At 64.6% G+C, this 11211-nt stretch overlaps 1 protein-coding gene across 2 annotated transcripts; it reads right to left on the reverse strand.

The window, feature by feature from the left end:
• Positions 1-1830: 1830 nt before the first annotated feature.
• On the reverse strand, positions 1831-9577 carry LOC102726952 (C-terminal-binding protein 1). Of its 2 annotated transcripts, none has more exons than XM_031017546.2 (7): positions 9403-9577; positions 7619-7825; positions 5539-5753; positions 4417-4547; positions 3702-3829; positions 3086-3203; positions 1831-2779 (listed from the first exon to the last, which is right to left on the reverse strand). In XM_031017546.2, exons 1-7 carry the CDS (start codon positions 9518-9520, stop codon positions 2596-2598), a joined length of 1101 nt encoding a protein of 366 aa, XP_030873406.2. In that variant the 5' UTR covers positions 9521-9577; the 3' UTR covers positions 1831-2595. The 2 variants fall into 2 exon arrangements, with proteins under 2 accessions (XP_030873406.2, XP_081666969.1); XM_081810843.1 differs by having other exon boundaries at positions 1831-2782.
• Between the last annotated feature and the right edge of the window lie 1634 nt (positions 9578-11211).

An 11211-nucleotide genomic window follows, 5' to 3' on the forward strand; every position in this document is an offset into this window, starting at 1 on the left:
ATAAGCTGGGTCCACAGTGATCAGAGATGGCCGACCTCCGGAACTGTCCTCAACCGACCCAAAACAGCAAATCTTTGTACCACAATGTCAGCAGGTGGGCTCCCCAGGGGAGAGGTGGCTCTCTCCCGCTGAGGACCGCGCCCAGAGTGGACCCAGCTGTGAGCCATGAGCAGACAACACTCCTAGCAGCTGGGGAATGACACTGGGTCCCAGAGCAGCACCAGAGTGGCACTGAGGTGCCCCGGGCAGCCCGCCCCTTGCACCAACTGGATTCGCTTTGCAGGGCAAGTTCACCCCACTTGGGAACACTCTTCAAGGCAATTCTAGATCGTGTTTTCTTCTAGGAATTCAGAGTCTGAGTCAATTTCATCAACTGTGTTGGGAGGGCGTCCTCCTTCCTGTTCTCTGAAGTGTGTCAAATGAGTTGTTTCTTAAGTATTTGTTGAGATTAATGGTGGAAGCCATCTATTTGTAATTTCTTTGAGGAAATGTTTCTAAGTTCAATTTCTTTAAGGTTATAGAGCTACTCAGACCCTGCATGTTTCCTGTCGGTTTTGGCAAGTGGCTTTTCATTTCTCCAAGACTTCTGGCATCAGTGACCTTGGGGGCGGCCTCCTGTCTTTGTCTGGCAGACTTTGATCAATTCTATTAATTTTTCGAAGAACCAACTGTTGAATTTGTTGGTCCTTTTCCACTTAATTCCCATCTTGTTTGTTACTTCTGCCCGTTGACGATCTCAGAGTTTATCTCGTCATTCTTCGTCCAGCTGCTTAGGACACGCTTGTGCTCAGGCTGCGTTTTCTTCTCCGTTGGTCGCCCCACCACATCCCTGCGGGATCCCTCAAGAACCAGAACAAAGGCGAACAACTGAAGACAGAAAGGCCGAGAACATCCCAGAACTGAGTGGAGACACAAAGCCCCCAGCTCAGGAAGGATGATGAGTTTGGGATGACACCCACGGAGGGTGCACGTGCTGGCACGGAGGAGCAGAGGGTCCGGGGACCCGGCCAGGACACCCACTCGGGACGACGGAGGCCGAAGCCGATGGAAGGGCATGTGTGCACTCAGAAGACAGCTCCCAGCCCAGAATCCTGTCCCAGCCAAACACCTAGTCAAGTGTGGGCAAAACCAAGGCATTTCCCCAGAAGCCCCCCTCAAACGGGTGCTTGTCCTTCGTGTTTCCCCCCAAACAACTGTGCGGGAAAGACCACTGAAGGGTGAGCTCCAGGAGGCACAGCGGTGGCTCTGGCCGGGGGGGGGAGGTGGGGGAACGGGGGTGGGGGGACACCGGCTCGGGGAAGCCCCGTCCCTGCCCCCAGGGTCCCGTCTAGCCAGAGACTGAGGAATGAGCCCAGGCCTCGCAGGTGCACCTTGGACCGTAGGCCAGCGCGGGGTGGGGGTGCGGGGCCTGAGGGTGCCAACGAGCCTTCCAGGGGAACCTGTGAAAACCGCCGGCTGTGACGAGGATGATCCCGTTTACCCCGAGCTACTGTGAGGAAAGGACCACTCTGCTTGGCGCGTTTCTGCGAGCTGTGGAACCAGAGGTCCCTGCAGCCTTCCGGATCTTCCGGAACTCTCATCTGCCGAGGCCCTGACATCGGCTCTTGTCCCAGGCCCCAGACTGGCCCGAGGGAGGTGCACTCGGGAGAGGGGGGGCCGTGTCCCGGCAAACGCCATCGCTTGCACCTGCACCCACACCCCCCGCTGCGCCGCAGCAGCAGCTTCCGAGCCCGACCCCCCGCAAGGACCACGGCCCCCCGGGGCTCCCCAGGGCCACCCCCTTCAGCCAGAGCCCCCACGAGGCAAAGCCACTCACACAGACGCTGGGCCTGCCGGTTCTTTCTGGGATTTTTATTTCTTTAAAATAATTCATACAAATGGTTACAGTCACAAACATGATTTTAACCAAAATATTGCTAGCCTACCACATCAGCAGGACGGCACCTGAGCAGGCCGGGACGCTGCGCCCTCACATCCCCAGGACAGATGCCGACGGCCGCCGTGCGCGGAGGGCTAGGTGCACTGTTCTCTCGCAGCCACTCTGCGGTGCCGTCTTCGTTTGGAACAAGGGGATTCATGCCAAAATTAGGAAAAACAGCCTTTGTTTTGTTTTTCTAAATTATTCTAAAAATAAGACAAGCAGGTAGAAAAAACAATGCACTGTGTGGCGTAGAAAGAAAAACGGGAAGGATTCGTTGTCCTGAGAAGTTTGCCAACTGCCTCGTTTCGGGGCGTGTTCCAACACACACGGGACACAGTCTGAGACCGACCTGCCGAATGCTCCCTCAGGGTTCTCTGTTGACAGCTAAGCAAACAAATCCTCTGAAATGTTCTAAAGACTGTACACAGACAAGAACATTCATGATAGAATTAACTACTAACTTCTTCTGCTTAACGAGGACGCAAAGGACACAGGACAGCGGCTGGCCCCGGGACAGGGCAACTACAGCTGAGGCGGGGGAGGCCGGCGCCACCTGGCCCCCGCCAGCGCCTGGACAGTCTCTGGAGCGCTGTGGCCACCCGCAGGCCGCCTCTGCACACGCCCGTCCGGGGGCGCCGCCCTGCCCGCGCCGAGGCTGTCGAGCTCCGCCCGGGCTACAACTGGTCACTCGCGTGGTCTCTATCTGCCTCGGGCTTGACGGTTTGGCCGGGAGAAGGGGCGTGGGGCGGGTGGGACACGGGGGGCAGGCCGTGGGACAGGGACATGGCGCTGGGGACAATGCCTTCGACGGCAGTCGGGATGCCGCTGGGGGCCACGCCCACCACGCCCGGCGGGTACCTGCTGGGAGGAGGGACGGCGTGTGAGGCTGGCGGGGTCCCTCCCGGGGCCACAGCGCGGGCCCAGGACGGCTGGGGGCTGCTCCCAAAGGCCCTGCCTGGCGGGACCCCGCCCTGGCCCCAACTCCTCCCTCACCCCCCTTCACCCTCAGGTCTGGCGTGTCGGGCTCTCACCCCCAGACCTTCTGGTCCACTGGGGCCCACAGGAGCGTGCACGCCCAGGCCTAGGAGCCCCCCGCCCCCGGGACCCTGCCAGCAGTCACCACGGACGTGCTCTGTGTTCCCGAGCCCACCGCTACCCGCTCACCTGTAGGCGGCCCCGTTGAGCTCAGGGTGCACGACAGCTGGGTCCATGCTGGCCCAGTGGGTGGCGGCGGTCAGGTGGTCCTTGTTGACGCAGTTTTTCAGGCTGTCGGGGATGCGGCCTGGCAGATGCAGCGAGGAGAGGAAGAGCCGTGTCACACGGCTGTGTCCAGGAGGTGGCGGGCACGGGCTGCAGGGTCCCCCACAGCTGGGCCTCCCTCCCTCTCGCTCTCCTCCCCTTGTCTGGACGCAGTCACCTCGCAGCTCAGAGATCCCCCCGGGCCCGGGCAGTGCCCTCAGCCCCCCAGCGGCCCCACGTCTGCCGGGCCTAGGGATTTCGGGGAGCGGCAGACAAGCTCAGCCCAGGTATAAAAACAGAGCCAGACTTTTTAAACGAGGGATGAGGAGGGCACACGTGCTGAATTCCCACGGGGGGACCATGGGTGGGCGTCCTAAGCGTGACGCACAAGGGGGCCCGAGGGCTGCGTGGGGAGCACCACCGTGGAAGCCGGTTGCTGACCTCCACACTCGGGGGGATGGCACGGTGTGGCCCCCGCCAGCACAGCAGCCCAGCAGTGCAGGCCTCGGAAGGAGGCTCGGGTCCTGCCGGCCACCCTCACCTGTGATGGCTCTTCGGATTTCCCGGGCTGCCTCCTCCCGCATCTCGATGGACGCCTGCTCGCTGTACCAGGCCGCGTGGGGGGTGCAGATCAGGTTGGGTGCATCCTTCAGGGGGCCCTGGCTGAAGCTGCAGAAGGCACGAAGCAGGTCAGGGTAGGGTGGAGGGTGCCTAGCCCTGCCTGGAACCACACTTTAGCCGGTGTCAGACCAGGGGACCCTAGCGGGGTCAAATCTGCCACAGACTCCCGACAGCAGCAGGGAGGAGTCCCAGCTAGAGGTACACGCCCCAGCCCGCCCTGCAGGTGAGGGCGTGAGGCCCCGCAGCAACAGGCTCCCAGACAACAGGGCTGACGCACGGTCAGGGGCCAGCTACTGCCCCAGACGGGCTTCTCAGGCGTGGGGTCTCTACAGACAGCCCACACGGGGGTCAGTGGCCTCCTTCACCTGGGTGCGCCCAGGCACTCCGCATGAAGCGCAGGTCTGAGCCCCCCCCATCCCCGCCCACGGAGACCTAGCTGGGCCCTGGGGGCAGGCCCGCCTGCAGCAGGACCTCAGGCTGCACACGCAGCCCAAGGATGGAGCCTGGAGACTGCCAGTGGGCATCAGCCCCGGCCCCATGCCGGACCGGGGTCAATGTGGGGCACGAGCTGGGGCGAGGGCCCAGTGTGAGAGAGTTGGCATCCAGGAATCACCCAGGGCGCTGCCAGGAGGCACCTGAAGGGCTCGGACTCGTGCACGTCCAGGGCGGCGCCCCGAATCCGCCCCTCCTTCAGAGCCTGGGCCAGGGCCTTCTCGTCCACCAGGCCGCCCCGCGCCGTGTTCACCAGGAAGGCGCCTTGTCGCATCTGGGAGGACACAGAAACAGCGCCAAGAGTGAATCAACACAGGGCCCTCTTCGCTTGCCCCCCACCCCCAGGGGACGGGCCCAGCAGGGACGTGGAGCAGACAGGGGCCGGCAGGGGGACGAGGGCTCGGGGGTCTGTGCGGACCCTGCTTCACCCTGAGGACCTCTGGCTGGAGCAAACGCACCGACTCACAGCCGACCTCCTCCCGCTCCCGGTGGTGAGGTGCGGGCTGGGTCGTGGGGTCTCCTGGCCCAGCCCCCAGGATGCTTGGGGTGCCTGGAAAGGATCTGGCGTGTCTAGGACACGGCCTGGCCCAGAAGTGATGGGCACAGGCCCGAAATGGGGTCTTCAGTGCAGTGGCCCGGCCAGAGAGCCCGGCATCCGAAGCTGGGTGGCAGCTTCATTTCCTTTGGCTAAAAACCCTTAGAGCTGCCCGGAAGGCACTCCCCTCCAGGCTTCGTGGTAAGGGGGGCTCCCCGTGCGCTGAGGTGACAGGTCCCTTGAGACCAACTAAGCCTGTCCCGCCGCGGGGCTCACGCAGCCCGCTCTCAACTCAGCTCCTCGGTTGGCTCTCCCGTTCACACCTGGTTTTTGGGGATGGAACCCCAGGGCCATGCCTGTGCCCGCCCCATGTCCCAGCCCACACCCACCCACGGCAGACAGAGAGGAGCCCCGGGTGCCTGGCCTCGTCCTTCACGGGAGGCGGACAGCATCAAGCACACGCCAGCCCACAGACGTGTGCGCACCCAGGGCAGCGCCCCATAGCGGCCGTGGGACACTCCCGGCCGCGGTCAGCGCTCATCCTGGCGCAGGCGGACGCGCAGCGAAGCCCAAGACCTCGGGCGCGGTGTGTGCCGTAGCTGTGGGGACGCTGGGGCCCTCCGCACAACTCAGGACACAGGCCCGTCTGCAGTTGGCTCCCTAGCACTTGAGCCCATGGGGCGGGAAGAGGCCCCAGCCCCGGACCCCCAGGCCATGAGCCTGTGCCCACCTGCTTGACGGTGAAGTCGTTGATGAGGTGGTGGTTGTGCTCGTTGAGGCCGCAGTGCAGAGTGACGCAGTCGCTGTGGAAGAGCAGGTCCTGCAGGGTGCTCACCCGCTGCAGGCCCAGCGCCCGCTCGGTGCCATCCGCCAGGTACGGGTCATAGAAGAGCACGTTGAAACCGAAGGCCTTGGCCCGGAGCGCCACCGCCTGCCCCACACGACCTGGCAGGGCGGGACACGGTGTCACCACGGCCACGGATCGAGGGGCCCCCACACGGCCCGCATCCCCGTGTGCCCGGGGCTGACACGGAGGGGAGCAAAGCCCCGTCCGCCCCGGGACCCCTGCCCGGCCGCGCGCAGACGGGATTCAGGGAGGAGGGCGGGGGGGCTGGAGGTGCTCCCCAGGGAGTGCACGGGGTGGGAGCTGCAGCATCTGAGGAGTGGCCCTGCACCCTGGAGGGAGGGTGCAGGGCCGAGGGGCTCACAGCCCTGCACCCCAGGAGGTAAGTGCCGACCTGGACACCGTGGGGCCACGGTGGTACCCCAGGAGGTAAGTCCTGGGCAGCTGGGCGCTGGGGAGGGGTGGCCAAAGTCCCCACATTTCAGGGGGCCCCACCCCTCCTGGAGCCCCAGGGCTTGCTCTGAGCAAGAAAACGCTAACAAAGGAAGCAAGCAGGGGATGGAAACATCCCACGCACCCTGAGGCCGCCATGGGGTCCGTGTGCACCTGCCTGCCGGAGGGCATCGGCCGGGGGAGCAGGGTCACCAAGGCCCCAGGCGACCACTGTGCCCGTGAGTGACCCCAGGTGAGGCCAGAGCAGAGCCATCCTGCCACTTCTACCCAAAATACAAACCCACAGCATTGTGAGGTCGAGTAACTGGTTGTCTCCCAACACTCCGTCACAGAGTGTCCGCGACCTGGTAGACGGTACCTGACGCGTACCCAGACCAGGAGCACTGTGTAAACAGTCGCAAGAGGGCGCCCGGGTGCACCCGACTGGGCGTCGGACTCTTGATTGTGGCTCAGGGCATGATCTCAGGGTGGTGAGATCAAGCCCCACATCGGGCTGCACGCCCAGAGTCTGTCTGAGATTCTCTCTCTCCCTCTGCCCCTCCCCTGCTTGTGCACTCTCTAAATAAACAGAATCTTTAAAACAAACAAACAAGCAAACAAACAGTGCCTGGAGGGGCCGGGCTGAGGGGCTGCTCTGGTCGCCTCTGCCATGTCACCTGGCTCTGGTTAAGACGCAGACTCAGCCCACACGGCCCCACCAGGACAGAGTTGCATTTGAACCGGGCCTGTTGAGTCTCTCGACAACACTGCTTCAGGAGGTCAGGTGGCCCCCAAATCCCCCAGCCAGGCAAACTCAGCTGCCCACTCCCCACCCGTCCTCCTCCCCACCCAGGCCCCGAGGTGCAGGGCGCCCATGGGGGCCAGCGCTGGCGTCCGTGTGCCCATCTGCAGCAAGACCGTGAGCTGTACTGGACGAGAGGCCTGCGTCCCATGGACGCCCCGACGTCTTACACTAAAGGCAGGCGGGTCCTGTCAGGTCTCTCCCACGCTGCACAGAGCGCACCGCTGGGTAGCCAGTGGGGCAGGGGCGGGCACGGGGGCCTACCCAGAGCAAGTTCGGGAAGCAGCAGGACGAGGGGGCCGGCAGTGAGCTACGGCCCCGTCTGTCCCGGGCCTCCCAGGTGGAGGGAGCCGAGTTCAGACACAGAGATGGGCCACAAACAAGGCAGAGAAGAGGGATGTCACCGACCCAGGACAGCGGCCCACACAGCGGGTCAACCAGCTCCCTCCCCCCAGAGCAGGGCTAAGAGCCACTGGGCCCTCACCAGAAGGCCACGTCTACTCAGCCATGGGGTGGGGGCGCGGGGGGCAGGGTGAGCATGCGTCAACGTGCCGGTGGCGTGCACGAGCATGCACGGCTGTACGCAGAGGCACGGGACCCATGGCACGTGTCTCACGTCTGCCCGTGTGTGACCCGCACCCAGTGTTCCTGGGGCAGAAGGAGTCAGCCCCAGGCGGGCCCTGGCTCGAGGCCTGCGGAGCCCGCAGAGAGGGAGCACGGAGCTTAACTCACCCAGTCCTATGATGCCCAAGGTCTCCCCGCGGATCCTGGCGGCTCCGGAAGCCACCTCCCGGATCTGCTCGACGCTCTGGACCCGCGTGCCCTCCCGCAGCGCCTGGTGCAGCCACGTGGTCCTGCGATACAGGTTGAGGATGTGGCACATGGTGGAGTCGGCGGTCTCCTCGACAGACGCCGCCGGCACGTTGCAGACAGCGATGCCTGGGAAACACAAGACACACGGAGCTGGTCACCAAAGCCAGTCCTGGTGCTCCCCCACGGCGGACCAGACCCTGACACGACGCAGGTGACCCACCCCAGCCGTGGGGAGAGACCGCCTGTAGGTCCAGCAAGTAGACAGGACGGAGCGGAGACCGCCTGTTGAGTCTCAGACGCTCAGAGTCTGTCTGAGATTCTCTCTGTCCCTCTGCCCCTCTGCAAATGCCAGCAGCTGGGTCTGCCCTGCCTGGACCTCGGGTCACCTGACCTTCCAGGAAGGGGTCACAGGCAGGCCAGCATCCGGAGCCACTCACAGCCACTCACACCCGCACAGGCCCCACCCCTCCTGCCTTCCTTGGCTCCCAAGCCAACTGAGACCCGGCTTTGGACAGAGAGGCCCCCTGCCCTCCCAGTTCCCACGGCCCCAACAGCCCCTTAGCAGCCGCGGAGAGTAAGCTGGTTCGGGCTTCTCCTCTACGCTGAGCTTCGGTGGCCAGTCCCGTGCATGCACGGGCCGGGTACCACTGGGCCTCATGGCCCAGAGGTGGACCCAGCCCCTCCGCATCTCTACATGTCTCTCCCGAGCCTGACCCCTTCCACCCTCGTTCTGCCCTGCCCTGCTATCTTCTCGCTCTGCCTGCAGACTGGTCACCTCCCCGCTGAGGGGAGGCACCTGCTGGCCATACGGGGCTCTGATGCTCCTGGAGCTACTCCAAATGCCAGGACGATGCCCCACACGTCCACAGGGCTCTAGGAGAGGGCCCAGGGTGGATCCTGTTCTTCCTTCCAGAAAAAACTCAGCCCGCCAGGAAATGCGAGAGCAGGCGGGAAGCAGGAGGACCGGGCTACACCGTCCCCTAAATCTGGGGACAAAACTGCTGGCGGAGAGGGCAAACCAGGTCCTGGGGCTTCTGAGTCCCCACCTGAGCCCCCGCCTGTCCCCACAGGACATGGCCCTGACTGTCCCTGGTGGAGGAACAGAGCCCCAGCCTGTGACATCACAAAACAGGGCACACTCGTGCACCGGGACAAAGGCCCCCAGGGACCCCCAGGGCAGAAAGCACACAGGCCACGGTCCCCCACTGCTGCCTTCCTGGGGATGCCGCCTAGGGACGGGTGACAGTAGGGCCAGAGGGCTCTGCCACGTGAGCTGGTGGTGGGCAGGAGGGTCCACACAGAAGCAGAGTAAACTGAGTCTGCGGGAGACACAAATGCCGGGCTGTCCCGGGTCCTGTTCCTTCAGCTGCAACCTGGGCAAAAGGACGGGCCAGACCAGGCACCGGGGGCAGAACCTGAAGCTGTGGGCCTCATGGGGCACACGCTCGCCTCGCCAGGCCGCAGCTGGTGCAGACACACAGGCCGTGGAGATCAGAATGCACCTGCCCCCTGCAAGGCTCTCTGAGGGAGCCGCGTTGACCAGGGAACTGGCGTGGGGCCCCGCACCCCGAAAGCCGGCTCACAAGTCACTTCCAACCAAACAAGGAGGTGCAAGAGAATTCTCGGTGTAAAAGCAAAACCAGCCTACGAGGCCGAGGAAAGAAGACACAGAGTTGCAGAGTGAAGAACTGCGAGCACCCTACCTAAGTCCCCGGCCGACTTGATGTCGATGTTGTCAAAACCACTGCCGATCCTGACGATGATGCGCAGAGCTTTGAACTTCTCCAGGTCCTCCCTGGTCAGCGTGATGGTGTGATACATCAGCGCCCCCACCGCCTCGTTCAGCACCTGCCGGGAGCGAGGGTGGCCACTCCGTCAGAGGCCGGCCGCCTGCCACCCCAAACCAGCCCAGACACCCCAACCCCGGGGCGGGGGGAGGGCTGCTAATGCTCCCCCTCCAGCCTGGCCGCAGGCTGGGACGGTCCCGAGAGGCCCGCAGTTTCCTCGGGTCTCCGTCCCCGTGTGCACCGCACTGCGGCCTCCCCTGGGCAGGAGCCCCTTCTGTGACATCGGGGGTGACTGCGGGTGACCCTGCTGGCTCTGGGCTCCGACTCCCCAGCAGCCTAGGGGTCCCGCCCCCCCCCCGAGAGAACGCACTGTGTGTGTGTGTGCGGGGGCTGGGCTCACCTTCCGTGTGGGCACCAGACAGTAAAACAGGATGCTGAGGAGGACGCGGAGCATCCGAAACCCCCAGACCCCGCAAGGGCCACACTGACACACTGCTACGGGGGAAGAGCGACAAATAGTCCCGGCACAAACGCACACGGGGCCCCGTGACGGCGACTCGCCGCCTGGAAAGGGCCGGCCTCCGGGTCACTGGCCCCTGCGCACTGCCCACTGCGCCCTCCCCACGTGCTCCCCTGCGGCTCCCACATGCAGGCGTGGTCTCCACGACAGCCCTGGACACCTGCCCTGACGGTGTCCACGTGTCTCTGTGTGGCCTCGCGTGAAGCCCCATGAGCAGGTCGGTGTCGTCTCCCCAGGCTTTAGATGACATGTGCTGAGCTGCTACTCGTTTGCAAAACCGCCCAATGGGAAGGACCCGCCCCGAAGTTGGGGCTCCACCCGCGACAGGGCCCCGCCCCACAAGACCCCCAGCTGTAGCTCTCCACGGGTGGGGACAAGCCCTGAAGAGGAAGGCACAGGCGGAGCCCACGCAGACCACGCTCACGCCCCACGCCGGGCCAGGAGCGTGCAGACCACGACCCCCGCCTAGCCAGGCAGGTGCAGATCACTCCCATGCCCCACGCAGGACCAGACGCATACACACCATGCTCACGCCCCACGGAGAGCCAGGTGTGTGCAGACCACGACCCACGCAGGGCCAGGCGGAGGCAGACCACACCCCACGCAGGGCCGGGCGCGTGCAGATCACGCCCATGCCCCACGCAGGGCGAGACCACACCCCACGCCCCACGTAGGGCCAGGCGCGTGCAGACCACGCCCCACGCTGGGCCAGGCTCGTGCAGGCTACGCCCCACACCCCACGCCGGGCCGGGCAGGCGCAGAGCACGCCCCACGCAGGGCCAGGCGTGTGCAGACCACGCCCCACGGAGGGTCAGGTCCGTGCAGACCACGCCCCACGCTGGGCCAGGCATTGCTCCCAGCGTGCACAGCACCCCCGCCTTAGCGTCTCCCAAACAGACGAGGCCCCCAGGTATGCCCCACAGCCAGGCTGGGGTCGGGGGGGAGAAACACCTGGCTCTGCAAGGGGGTGCGCCTGGCTCCTGGAGGGCTTGTCTCAGGTCCAGGAGGGCGGCAGGCCCGTGCCCCAGGGCCACGAGCGCTCCCTAAAGGGCTGTCGTGATCCGCAGAGGACACGCTCTGACAACAGCCAGACATTGGCCCAGGGCCTGCAGTGTCCAATTTCCCGCCCAAGGGCAGGGGGCCCAGGATGTAATCCATGACCTGTCATAGTTCAGGGACGGGCTTTATTCTTCCCTAGCAGGATA

The sequence above is a fragment of the Leptonychotes weddellii genome, unplaced genomic scaffold (genome assembly GCF_054177405.1).
Source record: "Leptonychotes weddellii isolate Sample4059 unplaced genomic scaffold, ASM5417740v2 HiC_scaffold_3983, whole genome shotgun sequence".
NCBI classification, from domain to species: domain Eukaryota; kingdom Metazoa; phylum Chordata; class Mammalia; order Carnivora; family Phocidae; genus Leptonychotes; species Leptonychotes weddellii.